At 38.5% G+C, this 25,686-nt stretch overlaps 1 protein-coding gene across 3 annotated transcripts in view; it reads left to right on the top strand.

Moving 5' to 3' along the window:
- Nucleotides 1–25,686, top strand: part of CDK6 (cyclin dependent kinase 6) — a 136,767-nt gene that overhangs the window by 53,756 nt on the left and 57,325 nt on the right. For all 3 annotated transcript variants that reach the window (XM_035318726.1, XM_035318727.1, XM_035318728.1), the window contains exon 4: nt 1,017–1,184. In XM_035318726.1, coding sequence (XP_035174617.1) covers nt 1,017–1,184 — 168 coding nt within the window. The remainder of the gene's footprint in view (nt 1–1,016; nt 1,185–25,686) is intronic.

Below are 25,686 nucleotides of genomic sequence, written 5' to 3'. Positions count from 1 at the left end.
TTCAGTTCATCCTTCTTCCCTTTTCTCATGTTTCATGCCATCCACCTCTTCAAGATCATTTTGATTGCTAATAACAGGATTGGCGGACAGCCTACTGCATGGCTTATGGAAAGCACATATGTCACCAGTAAACACAGGACTAAGTTTTATGAACTCAAGTCACATCTACGAGGAAAATAAACATTTTCTTTATCCTTTCTTTCAATATCCCCTTGTAACTATCTGGTTTGCAAATACAATTTTCAAGTTGACAGTATACTTCTAATTTGGAATTCTGGGGATTTCTAGTATTTAGCTTTGAGTCTGTTGGTTCATTCCTTTCACCTTACTAAGATTAATGTGAAATCATGAGTACAGATTAAATAGTTCCTTCAGCTGTGGAAATGTAATAAAAAAATTGCATCACTATAATACAACAGAAAGCCAAATGAGAATAGTTACTTATGATTTAGTGCTAAACTTTTATCCAAAGGTAATTTCTGTCCTTTTCAGTACATTCTATAGAGCAGGTTTTACCAAGTGAACTTTTGCCTCTCTATAACATTAAATTCTGACAAAACTGTCATTTAATTAGCTTTTCGGTTTGAAACAGATCCTGTGCCTATTGAAGTGAATGATAAGATTTCACATCACTGGGGCAGGACAAAGCAGACACTTGTCAGATGCAAAAACCATAAGCTGCAATGTATTTTTCTTACTTGGACAGCGTTCTTTCAAAGTTGTCCTGGGTTTTACATACATGCTTTTGCTATTTAAGTGTGTTGACCAGCCTTTATACTTCTATCAATGAACCTCAACTAACTCAACTAGAAACAATACATTAACTTGATAAGTACACCTGTTCAAGTCAACTGGTTCTAGCAACATCCTGTGTGTTTTATATTAATAGGTGGTTTTATCTTCTGTGTACATATTCAGGTCAATACTTACTTAAATTAGTTTTGCAGATTATGGCAGGGAGTTTACTTATTTGCCTTGTCTTGATAATTGCATATTGATTTCTTACTTATATTTAGGATATGATGCTTCAGCTGTTTCGGGGACTGGATTTTCTGCATTCACATCGTGTGGTGCATCGGGACCTGAAACCCCAAAATATCCTTGTAACCAGCAGCGGGCAGATAAAGTTAGCTGACTTTGGCCTTGCACGAATCTACAGTTTTCAGATGGCTCTTACCTCAGTGGTAAGTTTCTGGAGGCTTTTGTTTTTCTTTTAATGCAGCAGTATGCCTTAGTCTCTGTGGTCCTGTATTATAACTCTGCTTCTAAAACCATCTCTTCAAAGTTATTTGAGTCTGTAAAAACTATTGCTTTCCAACCTGGACGGACGTTGTTGTGGTTACTTTGTAAAAGTAATCGATTACTGATTACTAGTTCTAAATTAAATCATGACTGATTACTGAAGGGTAGGTATGCACTAGTTTTCTGAAATCCCTAGTTTTCTGGGTCTCACTTCTATTGTGATGTTGGCAGGTTTTGCACATTAAACTGTACATGGAGGGTGAAAAGTTAGCTATTTTATTTGCTGATGCTCAGGTAGTCTTGCCTGAAGAAATATACAGATATTTTTGAAAATGCCACACTGTCGTGCCTCTGATTTTCCATCTCTGTGATTATGGATTCAATGCTTGGTCCCATATGTCAGCAAATGATTCCAAAAGAACTGTGCCTGGAGGCAGCTCAACTGGACCTGGCAGCCAAAATCACAGCCATTCCCCAAACCAGCTGTTAAAGAGCACCTCCAGTATCTCTAGGCCCCCTGACACCATTGCCTCTCTCCCAGGAACTCTCCAGGTTGTCCTTGGCTCAGACCAGACCTCAATCCCAGAAGGTCTGGCCCTCTCCTGCATTAATGCTGGTAGGAAAGCCCTGCCAGCTCCTTGCTTTTTGACCATATTTCCACAGTTATTGGCCCTGCCTCCGGAATCAGCTGCTGTTAGCTTGTACATCTGAGGTGTAGTAGTAGTGATGAAGAGTAGTGATGCTGCACACATGTTGGGTTTTCTTACTTGGTCATTATTATTTTTCTTTACATTTTCTGTTCTGAGTATCAAAACTGCCACGGCAGTATCACTTATGCTAATGACAGGAAAGGAAGTACTACTGAGAAAGGAAACTGAAAGGAGTCCACTTTGCATTTTACATTGTACCATAGAAATTAGCCTGGCTCACATTGGTAAAAAGCAATCCATTGTTATTATTAGTTACTGTAGGAGTCTCATCACTGCTCTGTGAAGTAACAATGATATCTTGGGTTCTGGCTTAAGCGTGACCGAAGGAAGGAAGCAACAGAAAACAGTATCAACATCATGTTAAACATATGAAAGTGTTCTCTTCACACACAGCATATATAAACGTGTGTTTTAGGGTTGGGTTTTTCATTGCCTGTAGGATGTAGCCTAATCCAAAGCTGAAAGACTCTCTCAGCTGAGGTCAGTGAAGATTGATCATGTTGTAACTCAAAACAGACCTTTGAGGAAAAGGAGAGAAGCATTGTTCCTGAATTGCTGTAATTTTTCATTTCCTGGTAGTCAGTCAGAAGCAGTAACAGCTTCAATGATTATTTCTATTGATCCGTAAAATTATTTAATCTAAAACTAACTGTGGAGATCTCTAAGGCTGCCAGCAGGGTGTTTTGGAACAGGTCTGCATAAGATGAGGAAAGAGCATCTATAAAACTGTGGAGACATTTGTCCATGATCATGTAGCCTGCATAGGATCAAAGGTGTGTCAAAAGACCCAGAAATACAATGCTGATACATATTGATATATTTACTGAGGCAAAACCAGACTAAGGCCAGCTTGTATGAGAACATTGCCAGAATTCCTATGTGAAAGATGCACATATGCTCAAATATCTAACACTTGGGAGCTAGAAATGGTGTTTCAAAACCCACTCAGTAGCAGCCTTAGCACTGCTCTGAACAAGAGTTCTTTAGGCTGAGGTTGTCCACATGCAAGTTAGCACTGTGTTACCACAATCATGCAGTTGTTAAAATTGTTCAGCCACCAAGGCCAAATAAAGCGTATGGATGTAGGCCTGGATAACGGCTTTCACACCTAGAACTCTATTATTTTCTTATTTAAAAATAAAAGCTATGAGCAAAATCAGTGTGCTGATATGATTTTCATGTTGACAGCAGGCCTAAGAAAAATAATGTCTTTTTAAGTTAAAAATGTATTATTTTTGAACACCTAGTGCTTAACACCTTCAAAATCAACTGTTGTATATATGTGTAGTAACCAAAGGGGACCCCTACTTGCAACGTGATAATGTAGTGTGGTTTGAAATGTCAGTCTTCATTGCTCTTACAGAATGAGTAGTGGTTAGAAACTAACTAAATGTGTAGTAGCTGACCCAGTTAGGCCATGAGTTTTCTTTTTCTGAATGCGACTTTTATCTTTGGCTAGCTGCTTTGGTGTGCTGATGCTTTTTTTTTTTTTTTTGCTTGCTTGTTTTCTTTCCTTTTTCCTCCATTAAAATGCAATACAGATTTTTTTTTTTAAATAATAATAAGTCTTCTGTTTTTGAAACATAAAGAAAAAGATATTCTTGACTTTACTGTTCCCCAAATGAAATCCAAATTGGAGCTCCTTGCCAGGCAGAGAGTCAGGATCAGATTTGTTTTGAAGTGTTTGAAGGAAAAACGTTGCCTTATAAAAGACAGCACATATCTAAACATATGTCAATTAATAAAAACTCCTAGCTTGCAAGGATTTTCTTTGGAGTTTTATTGAAATATGATAGTGCAGACAGCCCAATGAGAAAAGGCACACTGCATGTGCTATCACTGTGATCAATAGAAGGGTTCTGCAGCATTTCCTTCAGAAGAGAAGCTTACTGCAAGATAAACTACAAGAAACATCTTTTGAAGTATCAGATCATTCCCAAGATGCATCCTCATTCTTTGCTCACAAAGGAACTCTTCAAATGAGACAAAAAGAGCTTGCCATGAAAGTAATCCAGTAAAAACTGATCCAACCCTGGTACTCTGGGTGCTGCAAGTGGTAACTTCAAAGCAGTCCCCCTCTGACAGCCAGTTATTTCTATAATGCTGCAGAATCCTTCTGGCAGACCAGTCGTCTGGTCGTGCTGCTCTCATTTAAAGAGACCTCTTGATACTTTCTTCAGTGAATGAATAAAAGATTCAAACTAATGTTACACATGCTTGGGGGGGCAGGGTGGAGATCACTGCTCCCAGCTGTGGTCAGACTGAGAACTGATACAGGTCTGAAATAGCAGCTTCTAGAGAAAGAATGAGGTCGGGGGGGTGGGGGCTCAGATGGTGGATAATAGAGCACGCTTTCGGTTTCATCCAAAGTTAGGCTCCTTTTCAAGTACTGGTCTTGGCCCTTGGGGAAATTTTGAATAGGCTTTGTGATAACACAGAAGCTTCACAGGAAAGAAGAAGTGGATTGATGTGACTGTGAAATGTTAGAGCTTGATAGCAAAAGCTAATGAACTATCACTTTTTTTACTGGTCCAGAGAAATGAGCTCTTGGTTTTAACTTTCTCTCAACAAATGAACAAGTGGCTGTCTTGAAAATTTGAAGTTACATCATGAAAGAGAAGTAAACCATTTCTGTATTCTGTGTCGACTTCTAACTGCCTTAAAGAAAGGAAATGAAGCTGACTTGAGGCACAGCAGAATGCGGAGATAAGTGCACGCAGTCATGATCACAGCATCCAGGTGGAGCTGAAGATGTCCAGCCTTGAAATCCTGATGTGCCTTATAGGACCTGAGTGAAACTGGCAAAACGTTAGTAACATTCATAATACTTTCTTTGAAAGCATGTGTGCTTTACCTTGGATGGCGGCAATACTGATGTTTTTTTCCCATGAAATGCAAACAAAATTGCTTTATGTCTTCCTTTTAAAAAAACAGCAACTTGTTTTCAGATTTACTGAACGTCAGAAGGGAATCACATCACTTTCTCTGCTGATGCCCTAAACTGTAGAATACTAAACTCAGCTAAACTGACAATTAAAAAGAGAAAACACAAAAAATCCCGCAGTTACTGTCAGTGAATAATTTTAGATTACGCTAGCATTTTATTTGAGTGTTTCTTCAGGATAAAAACTTTCCATCCATTTCCTGGCAGTCACTTCAGCACAAATGGTTTACATGTCACATCATGCAGGAACTTGGATTTCATTTTGTTGGTATAGTAGCAAGGGAGCATAAAATAATTTTCACTAACTGGGCTTACTTTGTAAAAATAAATGTATAAATTAGTTACAGCAACAAAAACAACAACAACAAAGATAGAAAAAAAAAAAAAAAGCTCTTGCAAAGAGGAATGAGTGTTTTCCTGTTTTCTGCCCACTGTTGCATTGTAAGATACTAATAACTGCCACCTGTTAGTAAATAATGTGAATGTAAACTCTCATGTGAGCTAATATGATAGTTAAGATCTTGAAAACAACACAAAGATGTCTCTTTTGCTTTGGCTCCTTTTTTTTTTCTTTTTTTTCTTTTTTTTTTTTTTTTTTCAGCTACCTTTTTATGGAACTATGCTTCCCAAAACCCAAATATTTATTTGTATGTAATACAGCCTGCATAGTCCATTCATCTGCTGGCTATGTTCCAGCAAACCTGAAGTCTGTTTCAATACAACTTTAACCTAAGATGCATTGGGTTAATGCCTTCATTGGGCCTGATTCAGCAATCCCTTTAAAGCTCACAGGTAGCATCAAACAAAGTAGACCTATGGGAATTAATGAAGCACCTGCTTCTGGTAAATCAGATGCAAAATCTGGGACGTGTTAAAGAGTGCCCTAATGGAATCAGTAGTGACACTAGGCTTCATCTCATAGAGAATTTGATAAGAATATAAGTCTTCCTCAGACAGGTGCAATTGACTGTTTTGGTATGCACTGGGCCTTCACTGGTATGAGGAAGCACATCACCTTAGATCTGAGCCCCAGTCTTTAGTTCTTTCCTCATGGCGCATTTCTCCGGTCCACCCAAATGTCCCTGAAAATGAAAATGAGTCACAGCCAGCCAGCCAGAGGATCAAAATATGTATTGTTGAGCTTGTGAGTGCTGCTGAAAGGTTGTGGTTATTTAGGAATGCATTACGATTAAATTGGTTGGCTTATTTAAGGAAAATCTGTGTTCCCTGCTACTACAGAGCACTGCATAAAATGTCCATGTATCTGGCTTTGTGAAGAAATGAGTGGATTTCTCTGATATTTTAACATCTGGATAACTGAAGGAATCTTTATTACATCTTCCCAAACACCCTATAGGAAAGTTATTTCCATCATATAAAATGAGTCATTTATCTCCAGAGCCATCTTAAGAACAAAAATCATTATCGGCACATTGACAACAAAGTCTGCAGCTGACTGAAAACATTTCAGTATATACTTACGTTGACTTCAGATCAGATGTTCACCAAGAGAGTTCAGATTTATATGAAAATAGCAACGAACAAACAGATTGCTTAATGTAACAATATTATCAAAGGCAAATACAGAAATGCAGGCGGACAAAGTTAGGAAATTAGAATAGAACTTGCTTTTGTTCAATGGAATAATGATAATATAGGATTGTTTTGAAAACTTACTAGTCTCACTTGTCTAGAAGAGCGCTCATAGTGAGACAGAGGATTTATGGTAAAGCCGTTATTTTTAGAAACACATCCTAGAGATACTATTCTAAGGATGCCATTCCACAGTCAGCATAAGTAGATGTAACATTTCTACAGCTGCAGAAAGGATGGTCCTGCTTTTGGCCACACGCTTCCAACCCTACCCTTGCATCTGCCTTTGTGGTCATGCACTTGCAGTGTGACTGAAAATGAGCCCCATAAACAGGGGTTACTCATGTTCAGTTGGATTAGTAGATGCAAATCACGGCACGGCCATGTGAGTGAAAGCACTGACACAGGGCAGCATGAGCAGAAGGATGGGGTCATCCACTCCATAGACACCACAGTCTTAGATTTGTTGGAGTCAGTTATGAAACCACATCTGAAGTCTTCAGCTGAGGACTCGAATAGCTAACTCAAAGGCGGAAATGTTTTTCAAAACCTCGCAATTCACGCTGACTTACCCTGTTTTGAAGATGTTAGATGAACCAGTTACTGGTTCATTTAAGGCTCTTATGGTAACTGACTCTAAGAAAACTTCTAAGGGTATCTCTGTCAACGTTTGAAGTATTTTTTACCCCCAGGTGCCAAGGCCTGAGTTCAGAGCTCTGTGCTGTTCCTCCACAGCTGATGCCACAGCTCACCCTTGAGACCTGCTAGGAATGCAGGGAATGCAACCCTCTGCTCTGATTCAGGCCCAGGTTTATCATGAACCATAAAAAGCCTATCTTTTAATCTTTCAAAGAAAGTAAATTATTTTACAGTAAACAAGTAAATTGGCTCCACATGAGAATGTCTCCGGTGCCAAAAAGCTTCTTTTCAGAGCTGCAACATTAGAATACATCTCATGTGATCACAGAGTTTGTCCACACTGAGCTGAGCACGTTTTGCGGCCCAGCAGCTGCACCACTGCAACCTTGCAGAATAAATCTGTCATGTCATGGTGGGGAAAAAAATAAATAAATAAATAAAAGGAGAAATGGTAGAATCCCTAGCACAACTCATATCAAAACAAAGGAGGTTTATGCTGGACTGCTGGAGCAAAGGTTTATTGTGCTCATTATCAAAGGATAATGTCCAACAAAGGATGCTTAGGAAGGAGAGTAAAAGTAAGTAACCAGCTTCCAGCAATCAGGAATTTAGCAATTTCCAGTGCTGGAGATTAACTCTCAATCGTTGTCTTTAATAATTGCTGAAGTATCCATTTTCCGTGATTTCATCTAATTCATTTTTGAACTTATATTATTGGTGACAGTTAACTTCTACACAAAAAGAAAAGCTCTTTATTTTGTTTTACATCTGATGCCTGATAATTTGACTTAGGTTTCTCTTAATTCTGCTTTTTTGAGGCATTCCCTTGCTACCTTTGGGTGAAAATTGGCATTATTTTGCATCAGTGCAGTTCCCTTAGTGCAAGAAAAAAAGTACTCAGTGCGTATAGGCCTTCAGATGTTGATGTGAAGATAAAATTAAATGCTTTTTTCTTTTCTGTTCTCTTTATTTTCTTTTATCTTTTTTTTTTTTTTCCACTTAACAAGATTCCATAGCTATTGTTAGTAACAGAGTGCTGACTTAAAGCATGTATTTTCTGCAGAGAAGGACCTGGGAGTCCTGGAGGACAGCAGGCTGACCACAAGTCAGTAATGTGCCATTGTGGCCAAGAAGGTCACCAGGGTCCTGGGCTGCATTCAGAAGTGTTGTCAGTAGCTCAAGGGAAGTGATCCTCCCCCTCTACTCAGCCCTGGTGAGGCCACACCTAGAGTGTTGTGTCCAGTTCTGGGCTCCCCAGTATAAAAGGGACATGGAGCTACTGGAGTGAGTCCAGAGGAGGGCTACGAAGATGATTAGAGGACTGGAGCACCTGTCGTATGAGGACAGGCTGAGAGAGCTGGGCCTGTTTAGCCTGGAAAGGAGAAGACTGAGAGGGGATCTTATCAATGTGTATAAATATCTTCAGGAAGCGTGTCAAGAGGATGGGGTCAGGCTCTTTTCAGTGGAGTCTGGCAACAGGACAAGAGGCAATGGGCACAAACCGAAACACAGGAAGTTCTGGCTGAATATGAGGGGGCACTTCTTTACTGTGAGGGTGACAGAGCACTGGAACAGGTTGCCCAAAGAGGCTATGGGGTATCCTTCTCCAGAGATACTCAAAACCCTCTTGGATGCCATCCCATGGAACGTGCTGTAGGTGACCCTGCTTGGCAGGGGTTGGACCAGATGATCTCCAGAGGTCCCTTCCAACCTCAGCCATTCTGTGATTCTCCATATTATAAAAGAGCATCCTGCTATTGTCGGACCTGACTTCTATCTTCTGTTTTCAGATACAAAAATATGTGGTGCATTTCCCCCCACCCAGTGATTTACATCTTCTTTGTACTATTTTTCTGTTGATTTAAGCGGGTCTGTTTTTACATCTACTCCCAGAGATAATTGAGTGGGTTGGACTGTAAAAACAATTTGATTGTTTGACAAGGTCTCTCCCTGTGTATTTACAAAACTGTTCCCACATAATTTCAAACCATCCTGAAACACTAAAACACAGCCTCAGGTTATGCTCTTATCAGAGCACACAGGGTTAGCAGGCATGGGCCTGTCAGATACTTGAATGTGAGATGGCTGAAGGAAGAGGAGTGGAGAAAAGAGCATACTCCCCTTCGAGCATGTGCTATTCCAGAGTGAAGGCAGGCATCTGTGCACTGCTGATGGAAATGCTCCTAGGGCTTTACATATAATAAAAATGAGTCACTGACATGTTTTGCATGGAAATATCCATAAATTTTCTCTGTACACTGCCCAAAGTCCTGCTGTAGAAGTTATTTCTAATTGAAAATTCCCTTGCACAGGTACACCAGAGGAAATTAGCCTAACAGTATTTAGTGCTTGTCCAGTGCCACTGGTGTGGAATTCTAGAGCTCAAAATCAGAAGAGACATGAAAACATCCAGTCTTTTCTGAGTCAGGCAAGATTGTTCTCTGTTATGTCATTTCTAATGTTTTGCCCATGTTAACTTTAAATGTGCCAAGAAATAGGGATTCCATCACTTCCCGTGGGAGCCTGTTCCAAAACCTCTATATAATCACTCTCAGAAAGTTTCCTTGATGTCCAGCCTTCAATTTCCCATTCTTAATTTAACTCCATTATATTCTTTGTTATTGTATGCTGAATGGTAGCAGATGTCCAAGGCCTTGTATTTGGCTTCCTGCATTAGAGAAATCAATTACATATTGCTGCATACATTATTCCCCACAAAAAGTGAAAAGATAACTCACTTGCTAAACTGTACAATAGTCCTAGCTTATCCAGATTTCACTAGAATATAGGGCACCAGTTAATTAATCTGAATTTCTCTAGACTTACTATCTTTTAGAAACAAGTGGATAAATGCAGAGGAAAATAAGTTACACTAAAAGAAGTGTGAGATAGAAGGTGATCTAACCTTCTAGCTGAAGGTGGTCAGCTTTGGGGATCAAACAATAGCTTAGTGAGGAGCTACAAGGATCACAGGCAGCCTGTGAGTCACTAGTCTGATGCATGAAAAGAGCAAATGGAAATTTAGACTGTTAGATGTAGGGTGCTTTATTACAGATGAGAAAATACTGATGCTACAACACAAATTACTTGAACAGACCTCATCAAGCATACTGTGTGCTGTTTGTTTTCTCTGTGCCTCAGAGAAATGATCTGGGACAAGAACAGGCATAGGGAAGGATGGAGTGCTGTCTACTGACCAAGAAAGGGGAGACATTGTTTTCTGTGAGACAAGAAGAAAACATTGACTGAATTTAATAAATTAGTTACGACAGTAGATACAATTGGTATCTAAAATATCAGGAAGCAGACAGAGAGGGAGAACATAAGTAAAAGAACAAAGTTGGCATGCAAAATAGTTAGTGTGAAGTAGCATTAAATTAATTTAGTCAGGAAGTTAGGAAACAAGTAGTGAGATTCTGAAGTAGTACCCTACAGTAGGACCAGCACAGGCAAGTAATTTAACCTATTCTGAGACAGAGCTTATTGAATTTCTGTGATGCAGTTGGTTGTTCCTGATGACTGATTCTCTGTATTTGCCCCTTCAAGACATTATGTGCATTATATAGTCAAATTTAACAGAGATAACCTTTGTGAGCTCTACCCTGAATGGAAACAGCTTTAAGCAGGTCGGATGGATTGGCTTAAATGTTAGGGTAAAATCATTTTGCAAAGACAAAAATGGTGAGCAGCTTAGCTGTATTGTGATGAGCTAGAACAAATCATGTTCTATTTCATAGAACATAATAAAAGGGGGCTACCATTAAAATAAAGCCTAGCATGAGAGCGCAAAGAACTAGAATGAGATATAAAACAGAGAGACACTTCACCAAAGAAGCGAAAAAGCGACCTGGAAGTTTCCCAAGTAGGGGTGAAAGATGATCTGAAGGCAAAAATGGAATCTTTGTCAGGACACCAAGTTGAGAAAGTCCAGATGGATTGGGAAGTCTGGTTGCAACGTTCCCCATCTGGAAAAGGAATGGATCTGGCAGGTCATATCAATGAATGACAACCAACCTGACTGCTAAAAACCTGATCAGAAAAGCCTGGATAAAAGCAGGACACCAGAAAAGCTTGGATAAACTTGGAACTGGCTAACAGAAACAACCTGCAACAAGGACTTGAACTGAAAAATCATCATGTGAAAGTAAGCAGAAACAGGCTACTGTGGAAGTAAAGTGAACACCTACATGTGAAAATGAACCAGACAGGAGATGCTGCATGTCCTCTTTTTACTTAGTGTGCATCCTGCAAACTTACATTTTCCCAGCTCAAATAATACAAATGCCTACTGAATGAAAAGTAGGGGGAGCTGACGTTAGCATTGTCCCCTATATGGTACAATGGTGAGAAAAAGGCACAGAAACGAACATTTCTGGTAGCCTTTCTAGGTAGCCCAGCTCTGATGGTGTTTCAGAATTCATACTCAGCCTTAGCTACTCAGATCTGCTATCAGGCTATGATATACAAGTCAAGGACAGGTGTTGATCTGAGTGGGTTTGAATACTACCAAGAGCTAGAGAGAGGAAGAAGAGGGGGAGACCTGAGGACATTTGCATTCTTCTGACACAGAGACATGGAGACTGACAGGATACATTAGCAGTGATGGGAAATTGCAGTCAAGGTAAAACAAAGAAGCCAAGTACATGGGGGGGATCTGTGAGATTTACCTTGGACCTTGAATATTTCCCTTCTGAAATAAATCAGATGATACAGTTGCCACAGAAACTGTTTGTCTGAAACTCTAGCAGAAGAGTTTTATGTTTAATAGGCAGAATGAAATAGGAAATAGTGATTTGGATGCAATATACATGCAGTTTGAGTTCCTCCAGACTGAAAGTAAGACCTTGCAGGTGCACACAGGAGCTTCAGTTTTTGTTTAGGTCAGACAGATGAACAGCAGTAGTAAAAACTGGGCTATTAATATGTATAACTTGCTCTACAAAAAGTGTAGAAAGGTCATAAATTAGTTACTGGATGAGACATGCTAAAAAGTAGGAGATTTGAAAATAAAACATCTAATTGTTCTCAATGCACAAAGAAGTTATCCATTGCAAAACTGGGAAAAACTGGGAAAATTAAATTTGGAAATGGAGCATGTAGAATTCCAGTGCAAGACAGAACAGCTAAAGCAATGGATGAGCTCATGATTGCTTTGGATTTTGCCATCTCTATTTCCTGTAGTGAACGCAAGGCAAAATTGTTCTATATAGACAGTCTATGGAAATACCCTTCAAACTCGTTATTAACATGGAAGAAGTGATTTGTGGGCAATTGGTTTGCAATCAGCAAGTTGTTCAGCTCTCCAGGACAGAGGCTGAATGACACAGAAGTCTTAGTAGCTTTCCAGTTAGGAAAATTAAAAAGAATGACTGCATACTGTTTGAAGACACAGTACATATGTGATGTTAAAATTCAGATTGATCTGAAACAGAATCAGATCATTTGCTGAGCCTGAGAGACAAATAGCGGAATATAAAAAGACAAACAAGCAAACAAACAAAATATAACTAGCCTTACAAAACATGAGCAGTGAATCTAGTGATCATAGATACAGGAGAAAAAATCGCATGCAATAAAAGCAAACATGCAAATTTGTGTTGATTTTGTTCTTGAGGTCATGCTGTAGATTTAAAAGAGGAATAACAGGAGTAGGAACTTTCTGCTTAGGAAGCAAAACGTTTTTTTGTTTTGTTTTGTTTTTTTGTTCATTTTAATTTACAAAGATATAAGTTGCACCATGAGGGCCCCATGCAAAACTGTAACCATAGAAAACTGCCATCTAAACAGCTACCTTACTGTTGATCAAGAAGAAAGAAGAAATGATTTTTGGAGAAATATATAGACAAGGATGTGCCTTCAGCTAGTTCTTGGGCTTTACTCTTAGCTCTGGTTCAGAAAAAAAAAAAAATCAGAAAAAAAAAAAAAAGATAATACATATTTAATATGACTATTAACATCCAAAATTTATATATTTACTTAAAACTATTACTGTTTATTGTAATGAATATATAGCACCCCTAATGGTGTTTTCCACCTTGGCTGTTAGCAGTGGATCATGTCAAGCAGATCCAAAGAGCAGGCGAAAATGTACTAGCATACCCAAAAACATTTTGAGGCAGTGCAGAGCAAGTGGTCTCTGGCTGAGACAAATCGAGTGGCTAGTGCCACTCAGTCCACAGTATTTCTTTCTCCTATGCTGTACTAGTTCATCTGCTGTGCTTAAGGTAAATGACCTCTTTTTGAAAGCAACTCATTTTTAACAGCCTTATTTTTAGCACTAATGATCTGAAAATACTGATGTTCTATTCTCCAAAACAGGAGGAAAAATACCTAGTGGGTAGTGAGTTGCTTCCAAAGGAGTTCTTTTACCTTGCACGCACTATCTTTGAATGCAGGGTTTTCCAATAATTACAAGAAAGTTGATGCTGTACAGACCTTTCAGCTCCACAGCCACTGTCACATGTATGCAGCACTCTGTTCCTGTCACAGAAAGTTTATTTATTCATTGATCAACAATGGAAAATGGTTTTAGGTGAAAAGCGCTATCAGTAGACAAAAGACCATGACTTCTTCATTTTCTTTGAAGGAAGTGGTTCTTCCAAGTTCTTCTTCTTTTGTCTGTCCATGTTTCAAACCCTATTTGGCTCATATTGAGCACAAATTCCAAAGCTTAAAGTTCCGTGGCAATATTGACACAGAAACATCATAGACTTAGAAGGCAATGGTCTAGTAGTATAGAAAAAACTTACCATACCACCACCCCCCCCAAAAAAAAAAAAAAAAAAAAAAAATTAGAGGTGCTTAAAGGCCTGTGGTATTTTCACTGTCATTTGTATGTGAGAAATTTAGAGGATAGGACAGACTAGGACAGACTGTGCGCTTTTAGTGAAGTTGTGAGCACAGCATTGTCTGGACCCATGAGGAATTCATTTTCAAAGAAACATGCATCCTCAGAAGATTTTTATTTTTTTTCTTTTGTACAGTTTACAGAAAGACAAATGTGTATGGGTTATCCACTGAGACAGCTGCAATGATCCCCTGTTCTCTTACAAGCTTCCCAGATGAGAGGACAGTGATATGTGAACTGAAAAGGCATTTGGCAGGTGGAAATTACTGTCACCTTTGAATAACACAATGATGGTAGCAGATGGTAGTACTCTGGAAGTTAAAGCTTAAAGAATCAAAAATGAGTGGGAGAAGCACTGGGTGAAAACTATAAGTAATCAGTGAAAGGAAGGGTCAACTGTGATTCCAAAACTGTTCCGCATATTGAGATGGGTAAATCCCTGCTCAAACTACATGAAAAATTCTGCTCAGTGGAAGGCAAAAAAATAGAGAAAATAGAAAACAAGTGCAAGATGTGCCATGGTTGTATGGGAAAGAAGTTTCTTCCCTTAAAAAAGATAGATCCAATTTGCTACAGTCTTACTGGGAGTAGCAGTGAAGTACATGGCTTCTGTTGCGCTCAGACATCAGCACAGACTCAGGCCATCATACAGCATAGATCTGCAGGGATCGTGATACTCCTGACAGGAATCAGAGACTTGGAGTACTTGGTTGATGTAGAAACTGTCCTAACTGGGAAGAGATCACATCTTTCTGAGGAAAAATTGATGATCATTTGTTATAAGTTAAAAATTCTTAATGGCTTAAAACATTTGCAAAAGTTTTCAAAAGGGGGGGTTGATACTGCCCCAGAGATCTAGAAGAAATTAGAGGGAAAAAATCAATAAATCAATAAATTCAGAGTTTAATACTGCCCAATGCTGACCTGAAAAAAAAAAAAAAAAAAAAAAGTGATGAATAGGAAAAGTTCACCAATGTCCAGCCAGTCCCCTCTGAGCACTTAGCAGGTATGTGTACATGCTGCCAAAAAAAAAAAAAAGTTGAAAAAAACAGTAGTGATGCATTCCCGGTTAGGATAAAACTCTGAAAGTGTGTCCCAGTGTCTCTCAGACAATCCTTTGCTTTTAAATCAAGAACCATTTCTTGGGTATCTCAGAGGAATAGTTTAATGAATATTGGACAAAGAAAGAAAAACTATAGGGGGATTTGGATGGCTGCATGAATATCTCCTGAAGTAGAAATTCTGTAAGTGGTATTTATCTGATCAAATGTAGATGTCTAACTCTAAGCTAGTCAATGGAGCCTCATGGTAATCAAAGGAGATCTAATCAGTAAAATCAGTAAAATGAAGTGTGAGTTATCTCAGCTTAAAGAAGACATTAAGCATAGGTCAGATGAATCAGTCTCTAAAAGTACCTACTTCTTTCCATTGACTGTCAAGAGTGACCAGCTGAGATGGGAACATCTACCCTGTAGTCAGATCTGAAGTCAGATGAGATGAATCCAGCCCAAGTCAGGCCTGATACTGCTGCCGTCTGGGCTTTTCGCTTTCTGTTTGGGATGAGTCATAAAGAACATCACTTATCAAGAATTCCATCAAGATATGGGCAGAGCTGAGACAGTTCCCAGTGAAATGAAGTCTAACTGAAGCATAAAAGCAGAGGTATGTTTTGGATAAATCTGTAAAAGCAATTAAACACTTTTCTGGAATATATAGCTGAAATAATAAGAACCACCACCCAAAATACAAAACATATGCAAGGCCAGTTAGGAATCTAAGTTATGTGGGTGAGCAGGTTTGACAGAACTCTAAGTGGAAGTGCAGAAGAGCCAGTGGTGAGAAGATGTCTGTGAGAGAGAGAAGCAATGGGAAGAACTGCAGACATACATACTCACACAAGTCACACACAGACATCAGTACAAACATATACAGCAAAATGCTGAGAAACCTGGCTGGAGTATTTGGAATAAGACCTAGAGGAAAACTATATCCTGCTGTTTCATTTGTTCAGGGACACAGGAGTTTTACACCTTTTATAAAGCAAAACAAAGAAATACGTGACTTCCACCATCACTTCTTGTCATTTTGCTCCTCCTCCCCTAGCCTCTAAGAAGAGTAGTATGGGAGTCCCCTGTACTAATTAAATTTTCAGGCAGAAGAGGCTATAAACTAGTGCAGCCTAAGGATGTTCCATCTTCAAAAAGCATAGAATGTTTTTTCTTCCATGTTGTATATTGTTATACATTGTTATATACATAGAAGAAAGATTTTGAGTGTGAGAAAATACAAGACCTAAGTCTGTGGGAGTCTTACTAACCCCAAAAGTAAGCTTGAAAATGAAAGCTATCAGGAGCTGCCAATATGTATCTTTGGGGCTACCATGAATCAGTTAAGACTTTACAGAGTGGTATGAACTTCTCGTAATACCACTTAGGGTAATAGTTTTCAGAGAACAGTAATGTTTTTGAACCTGCTTGGAATACCAGTAACATTGGGATACAAACTAAGTGCTAGTTTATATTAGCACTACTTCTAGTGACTGGCTGTATGGAAAAGGCAAAGTAGCTGTTTAGTTCACTCTGGCATAAAGCTTGCTACTTTTTAGGGGATGGTGATAAAATTTTTTAGCATTCTTACAGGGTGCACTGCAAAGTATAGAAAACAAGTAGTTTTTCCACAAAATGTTAAGACCGTTCTTTATTAAAAAGAAAAGTGGTTGTTCCACCATTTATTTTTAAGTGCTTTCTATTGGACAATGTGACTGAGTTCTTCAAGGGCAAGAAAGGAGCAGGGTGTAGATTTCATGCTAGAACTTAAAGAGTCATGTTAAAAGGTTTTGAAATTTCAGTGAAAAAGTGGATAGGAAAACCTGTGAATATTTTTTAATTGTGGGGGAGTGGAGGGGGGGGTACTTTTTAATGTGTTTTGTTTGAGTCAAAGTATAATCAAACACACTTTTCCTTATTATTCTGTATTTTAACCTGCTTCAGTGTGAGTACTTGAGTAAATTTGTTCTAATATTCACTAAGGGCAATACATATTTCTTCTCATGTTCATTAGGGGCAGTTCAGTTGTGGCTACCTTGCAAATATATTACTGATCACTGCAAAGAAGATGCTTCCATCACTGGTACTGTAATTGCAATGACAGTATGTCTCAGAAAAAGATATAGCTGATGCTCTTCAACCCTGCTTTATTTGGAAATAGATTTGTCACATTTTTCTTACATATTCTGCCTCATGTTGCATTTGAAAGGACAGAAGCAATCAAGTCATTTCTAAAATGAAGAAAATTTCTAGAAAATTTGAAAAACAGTGTGCAGTTTGATATGTTGGGTTGATCTGGATGCCATATTACATTGAGAAAAAATGTACCTCAAAACATTGCTGCGTATAACATCTAAACTGAGAGGATCAGAAGTAGATATGTATCTTCTTAATGTAATAGTATTTTCCTTAATTTTGTTTATATATTTATATTCCGGCTCCATAAAATGAAAAACAGCCTGGAAACATAGCTTAAAAAATGGGAACACTCTCCTAGGCTACATTTTCTTATGGCTATTGCAGCATAGCATAGTGGCCATGTACTTCAGCTGGTATGAATCAGCATGGCTTCAGTGGCCTAAGCCAAATTATAAGGTGAATAAAAGGGACTGTCTTTAAATCAGCAATGATTATTTTGCATTTGCTCTATTTTTATTTTCTATTTAAATGTTTTATTTGCCCTGTTGTTTCTCTTTCACTGTCTGATGCTGGTCACTTTTTAAGGAGACACTATTGCTTTGAAATGAATGGAACTATTTAAGTTCATATAGACACAGCTGGCACTGTGTAGATTCAGTGCTACTAAGCTATGGATAGATTTAAGTGATTTGTGACACTAAAGACATCCTGCACCTTATGTAATTTAAACACCAGAAGAATTAAATAAGGAGGGGCCTGTGCATGGTATCAGTTCGTGTGGGAAAATATGCTTCAGTGACTTACTGGCACTGGTTTTGGAATGTGGCATTTAAAAGTACCTTTTTACAGTGGGAAAGAATTTGGTCAAGAATAAACAGTCTGACCTTGTTAAATGGACCAAAGTCTGTGCATAACCTAGTTCCAGAAAACTAGTTTTTACCAGTTTGTGGGGGGGGGAATAAATAAATAAATAAATAAATCTGTCTATAAAAAATGCAACTAAATTTTCTAGAGACAAAATGATGCAATGGAACTGAGCCAAAAAGATTGTCATTAAACTATGGACTTTTCTGGTTTGTGTGACGTTGGCTATGAACTTAAAATATGGTTTGAAATGTAATTTCAGAGGGCGTTAAAAGCAGACAATGTCATACACTGCACCCAGATGAATTCAGGTCGTGTATATACCTAGTCAATGATATTTGACGTATATCAAATCCACTTTCAGATTATGATCGGTATCTGAAAAAGTAAAAACCATGAATTTGCAGTCAAATTGAATTTATAGTACAAGCTAAGCTTTATACATGAAGCCTGTTATCTGCAGGCAGTCACTTGACTAGCAAAGATCCCTTTGATACAAAATAAAGACAAAAAATTGCAGAGCAAGAAAATTACTTCATTTTGATTTTAGCTTCAAATTTTGCTGAAGGTGAACTGACACACTGCTGTTGAATCTCCAGGGTATGAAATCCTAGCTTCAATGCAGTCAATGGAAAACATCCCTTTAATTTCACTGTAGCCAGGTTCTCATTCCAGGTTTTCATATTCTATTTGAAAAATATAGGTACTTTCTCTGAACAAGTACTCAAGCTGCTTTGGACAAGTAGAGTATACAGAGCAGTAATGACCTACGGAAATTGTATTTGATGTAAGAGACTGTCCAGCTCAGGGGATTTTATGACAGAGTTCCCAACGGTACTTTGCAGAATACAGACCCCTTTTCTTTTTCTAGTGTTAGCGCAACAGTGTCAAAATAACAAATTGAACTTTCAGAGGCCTTGCAGGTGATTCATTTTCAATGCACGAGTGAATGAAAAATCCTACAACAGTTCAAGAATATGAAGAAGCACTGAAAGGCATTGTTAAATAATATTTCAAGTACATCATGTAAAAATTACAGAAGCCAGGTGAGGTCCACTAACCCAATAATCAATGCTACATAAAAACAAAAAATGTATCCATAACTGCAGTTATCAGCAAAACTACTGAAATGGTAATATTAAATTAATTTATTATTAAACTTAAGCTAGACAGTGAAAAGTGCAACAGATTAAAAAGTAAAATTAGATAAAACACTTGAAATATAGAACAAAAGAATGTTTGCGTCAGGTAAATACAGGTTAAAAATTAGAAAGTTTGCACATTATGTTTTGACAAGCTTGGATAAAGACTATGTATTAAGCCAGAAAAGAAGAAAGCCTCTCTCAATGTAAACACTTTTCAGATTTTTATAGTCAATGTAAACATCTTCTGAACTTAGCCTGAGTTTCCTGAATTCTGTCTCGCTCTACTTTGTGTTTGCAACATCAGCTATATATTTACCCTGCGGAGAGCTCTGGAGGCCCTAAAAGGGGTGGAGTTCCCACCCCGCTGAGAGGAGGCTCTGTGCAGATTCCGTGTACAGTCGCCTTCAACACATTGACTGTTGCACTGCTCCCCTGTCAAACCGCCTGGTCCCCTAGCTAAAAATGGGACTCATACCCTGCTAACTCTGAAGCTCACATTTATCCCCTTCTGCAGCCTTTGGACATTACCACAAGCTCACAGAAAAGCAACAAAACCTTCAGCTGTTCTCAGAGCTTGCAAGCGATTATACTTTTTCCAAAACTTTGTTGTTGTGTTGTTTTTTTTTTCCTTACTCCATGTGTATATGTTCTCATTTCCCTTATATTCAGAGTAGAATGTGCCATCCAGATCTGTCCAATAGTGTCAGCCCTCACCTTTTTAAAGGGATTTTTTAATCAAGAGTGGATTCACCAGGAAGGGATTAAACAGCTGTTGTTTCCACTTCTCTACAATGTTAGTGTGCAGAATAGTGTGCAGATACCAGGTTGTCTGATTTACATTAGATTTGTTATGTGAATAACTCAATAGACAATAGCTGTAATTAAGCCCAGAAGTCTGAAAAGACAACATGAGAAGGGACAGACAATCATTTATCTGTTGGATCTAATATTTTCTTCTGAAAATTCCCTACACATCCTTTTCACGTGTGGGACCCATTTGGAGACGTGAGCACAAACCTCTCAATAATTCCTGGTGAGGCACATGCTAAAATGGAGCAGGGAAGCCCTTTCATCTAGATGGAGCATTCATTTCAGGACTAAAATATCCTGCTCGGAACATTGCTTTGAGGATTTCACAGAACTAATCTGTCTGTGTAAGCACGTTGTCCAACTGAGGAGCTCAATAGAACTGTTACCTCCTGCTTGCCTTCACTACAGTCTTTAGGAAATTCCCATTTGCATGGCTTGTATGTGTGCATATATGGAGCTGGGACAGTATTGACACTGCAAAGGATTCCCACATTTGGCCAGTGGAACTGAAGATAATGGGCTGTAAAGATGAAGGAAGTTATAGGACTATCCTATCAGGTGAAGCTCATTTAGAGAAAAGATGAATTTATGTTTTGACATCAGGAACGAACTTGCCTACAGCTAAGCTTTTGCTGTCATAATTCCCTCAGCAAAGATGATTCACTTTTAAGACCCCCTTGTCATAGACCAGAACATCACTGTGTTAAGGGGAAATTTCAATCAAGATCTAGTTTTCTTTCATAGCCTTTTTTGAAGACATTTATAGCATTAAACATTTATGGCCAAGCATTAAATATTTCTACTGCCATGATAAATTCCTAGTTAATACATTAATTCTTCTTATTAGTTTACAAAACGCTTCTAATCAAGGGTTTTGATTCTATCTCCTATTCTTCAGAGGAAGGGAGATTTCTGGAAGATCTTACGTGAGTGTGTTACTCTCCTGAGACATTTGTAAGCATCCATGTGCAGTTATGCATATGGCTCTTCATTCTCAGGGTGTTATCCTTCCAGGAATGCAATTTAAATACATGTAAATTAAATTACAGAGTTTTTACATTAGCATTCAAGCTTATTTGGTCAGGCGGTAAAAATGGGAAAGGAGTTTGGAATTGTAGGAGGAGCTTGACCTCTATTGCATTGTGACTTGTCATAAGCATGCTGTAATAATTTTTAAAATTACGCTATTCTGTCTAGCATAAAGCCCATCTTACCTCTTAGCATTTTGCTTAGCACACTTCCTAACATCTTTATTTGCTGCAAATACTGTATATTGGCACATTCATAGCATTATGTGTAGTGTAAATAGAGGGAACTAGGAGGAAAGAAAGCAAAAAGAAAGTGAGGAGGCATAAGACAGGGCCAGTTAGTGCTTCAACAGAGAAAATGAGGCCAAACAAATACAATGACAAGGACTTTTTTGTTGTTGTTTTGTTTTGTTTTGTTTTTTTGTTTTGTTTTGTTTTCTATTATTATTATTTTGTGTTGCTTTGGGCCAAGGAGTGTTTGAGTTCACTTTTATTTCCAATTGCTGCTTTGCCTTCTGGACAGAAGATGCTACTTTTTTATAAGCAAACAGTTTAATTTGCCACATAGCTGAAATTCTTTCCTATTGAATATGTGAAATATTATACCCCAAATTTGCAATTAATGTGACAAAGGACATCGGTTTTGTTCTATTATTTGCTAAAGGTGCTTCACAGATAGAATCATTCCAACTCAATTATGTACTATTTTAAAACTAATTAAAAGACATTCCAGAAAATTTTTAAGTCCTGCCTTCATCTCGACTTGCTTCATTATCTTTGTGCCCATGTGGCCACAAAAAGAAAATCTTGTTGGTATTTTTCATTCCTATGATGGGTTGATGCACGAAGTAAGAAAAACCACTAATATCTATGTTGATCACTTGCAGACTCGACATGGCAGTTATACCTATTTAATAATACAAAAATGAGTGAACTTCAGTAACATTTGTTCAGTTTCCATGGAAACCATAGGATACTTGACTGCCTTTGGACCCCCATCCGTTGATATGCCAAGTGGTTTCTGTGAGTTTTTAATGTCCTCATCAGCTATTGAACCTGGAATCAAAATCAGACAACAGGAACTTAAATCCTGTGACTTGAAGACAGGCAATTTCTCTCTTAGTTTCATCTACTTGAATTACCACCTATTCCAATGGGATTCCTTTGAATAGGCTGCGGCAACAAAGATGTAAACATGGAAATTTAGGCCCCAGATCAGTGTGCTGAAATTAACTCTTGTGGTGGGACCTTACAGCCGGCATCAACAGATGCTTTCCTTAGCAAATGGACTTGTCGGGTTGTGGGAGACAAACTTTTGTATCATGTTAACAAGTTCAGCATTAGTCTAACCTCAGCTAAAAAAAATGGCACTGTTTTTTAAGAAAAGAGCAGAATTGGCAAACCTAAGCCCGCACAGCCAAAATCCCATATGACACAGTATTTTGAGTCATAAGGTGACCTTAGTATGAAAGGCAGCTTCAATTAGATGTCTATTGTGTTTTCAAATATAGAAGAATGGCTTTGTGCTCAATGGATTGGCCCACTGATTAAGACAAGGAAGCAGATGCTGCAAGGGCATATAGCTGGAAAGAATTTCTCTGTTTTATTATAATTCAGAATATATTCAATGTATCAGAGTAATTAATATGTAAAAACCCACCCAAGTATTATGACCATGAGAATTTCCCAATATGCATAGGTACCGGTACCTATGTGATAATGAAATTCCCAGCACCTTCCATGTCCCAAAAAACAAGTAGAAAGGATGGGGGAGGGAGGAGAATCATGAAGTAAAGTCTTTTTATTTTCTTCTTTTCACGTGAAGGTTTATAATTAAAGGGGAAAGTAAATTAATTACATGAATATTAAAAGGTTACTCTTCTATTCTAACATTTGGTCACAAGTTGTCTAATGAAAAGGAATGCAGGCTGGAGGGCTGCCATGCCTTTGCTTCTTTCTGCAGAGGGCCACAGGCTGAAGCAGTGATTGTGCGTGACAGATTCTGGGAACAATGAGCCTGCGCACAGATCATCCAGATGGAGCATGCTTTTCTAAATTACACCAACAACAGGGTGGCCCACAGGCAAACAAAATAGTTAAACAATACATAATAAAGTTTTTATTTGGTATTTCCTGTGAGCCTCTGCCAGTTGCCAGGGAGTGTACTGTATTTTTCTTTTGCTGTATTAATTGTTGACCACAACTGGCAAAGACCCAAACTAGCAGGGACAGATAAGGGGGGGAAAATGGCATCTGGACACTAAAGCCTCAAGTGTACTGGGAAAAAAAAGCACAAAAAATTACAGCATATATCTGGAATTTTCCAACTAACGATGTGCGGATGTGGTAGCGCTAGGGAAAAAGAGCCAAACTGAGCCTGCTTTGTTCACTAAGAGAGGCCCCCCTGTAACATTCCTTTTAGCTGTGCATATTTTGGCTTCAGTTGTGCAGTTTTAACTATATACTGTGTATGGAGCAGTTCAGTTGTTGCTGCATGAATCTAATGATTTTGTTACAAGAAATAAAATGCTCTCAATACATATGCATTTTTGTTGTTGTGAAATGTTTAAATAGAGGCTGTGTTTTAAATGTTAAATTATAGGTGTTGAGTTTTCAGAGGGAAGAGGGAGAAAAATTCATTAAGTATAAGCCATCACTGCAACAGCTGCAAGGAGGAGACCCTCAGTAGCAGTGAATGCTGCCTTTTAAAACTCATCAATGAAATCAGTACTTGCAGTTATCTGGTTTAGGGAAAAGCCCACAATATAGCATTAACACTTGGATAAAAACAGGAGGTTGCATAAACAGGCTAGTTTGATACTGTTTTTCTATTTTCTTTGTCATTATAAACAGTTAAGGTATTGGCATCTTTCTAAGGAAGTTTTATACTCCTGATTCACTGTACACAGTACAGTAAGTGATTTTGCTACTACTAGTACATAGCAAAGAGAATAAACAAGAACAGGTTGCTGTTATTCTCTTCTACGGTTGAAATAGCCTTGCAGATATTATTAGGCAGCCTCTCCAAAGAAGATGAAAGTTGTTGTGAAGACTATCAATATGTATACAGGTGAAAACCAGCTGCATTAGGCAGTGACAGCAAGCCTGCAGTTCAACTGACAGGGAGCAAGTTCTTGATACAAGCTTATATCGTCATATATTTATACTGCATTTTTGGATATACTTGGACCATCTTCTAGTCACCAGCAGCCCTTGTTGCCACAGGCTTGTTTTCACTTCCCAACTCACATGCTCTTTCTGGCATTAAGTACTTTGTTTTTTTCTTTGTTTGTTTTTTTGGTTTTAGGGCAGAGATTTTTGTGATTAGTTTTAGCTGCAAAATATGGAAGTCATCTATTCCTTTATTTCTTTGTATGTGTGCAGTTGTCTTCTGTTAAAAAAAAAAAAAAAGGCATATAAAAAAGGAATTTATTCACTTGATTCATATGCATATTCATATGCACACTGCTTATCAACAGGGCTGAACCTATGGATCAGGGCTGAACCTATGGATCTTGAGCTCACAGAGTTATCTGGCTGTAGTGGATGACTGTCACAGCTGATTAAACTAGGAGGCAAGAAGCATTGGGGGATTTTTGTCCCCATTCATCTTCCAACAAAAAACTACTGTTATGTTTTCCCCTAAACCAGTTTTTCTACCTCTCCTTCAGCCCCATTGCCTTTCTCCACTAGATCTAACTCCCACCCCAAATCCTCTGTGGAGTCTGCTTTCCCTGGGCACCAGGCATGCCCCTCAGTCATCCCAGCTTTCAGCTTCAGGCCTTCCTCAGCAGCCCCTGTCTCCTTGTAGAGTTTTTTTCCTGATCCCAGTCTCATATGCCTTGCTGGTCATTTTTCCTTCTTCTTCCCCCCGTAGCTCATAGTCGTCTTTCTGTCAGTTTCATTTACCCCATCTCTCCACAGACACCCAGCCCTGATTGTTCTTCAACCCAACAAGGGGATGTCTTAGTCATCTCTTAATCTGGGTGTCACACACTATTCTCCTAGTCTGTCCAGCTATTTTCTGAGTGCAATAGGTTCCCCTTCAAACATGGGATAGGCCATTTATAGCGTAACAGGCTGTCTGCACAGTCAGAAGCTTGAGATGCCATGATGTCCTGCTGAGCTCCCCGGAGCTGGCCTGAGGTATGCTCATTCAAACCAAAACCTTCTGAAAGTACAGCAATTATGCAAGTCCTTACTGAGCATGTGCTGTTTTTCAGATATATGACATGGCCAAATTTGGAGGCAAGTTTTACAAGAATGGCATAGACGCCAAGTTCCACAGCCTTTGTTCCAAAACGTGAGGGCACCAGAGCTTCTCAAAAAGAAGGTCACCAGAATTTAAGATGTGCAAACCATGTATTTTTCCCTAACCTCATTCATGGAAACCCCTGAACTACTTCAGCTGAAATATTCCAATAAAGCTGAGTATAAGCCAGAGAGATACAGCATGGAAAATATTATTGTAATCAGTGAAATTTGGGGGAATTTATAAGATGCTGAATAAAGTAATCTTCAGTAATAGGCCATGCTAGAAGCTTGAAGGTGTATATGCATGCTGCTCCTGATTATTTTCCCTTACCAGAAGGAATCTGGAGAGTTCTGAGAAAGTCTCAAAGAGACTCTTTGTTTCCCTCAGTAGAAGCCAAGGTGCAAAATCACTTTTATTTATATAT

Source organism: Oxyura jamaicensis, chromosome 2, assembly GCF_011077185.1.
Source record: "Oxyura jamaicensis isolate SHBP4307 breed ruddy duck chromosome 2, BPBGC_Ojam_1.0, whole genome shotgun sequence".
Classification (NCBI taxonomy): Eukaryota; Metazoa; Chordata; class Aves; order Anseriformes; family Anatidae; genus Oxyura; species Oxyura jamaicensis.
Note: the sequence above shows the minus strand (reverse complement) of the source record. Positions and strands in the feature narration are given on the sequence as shown.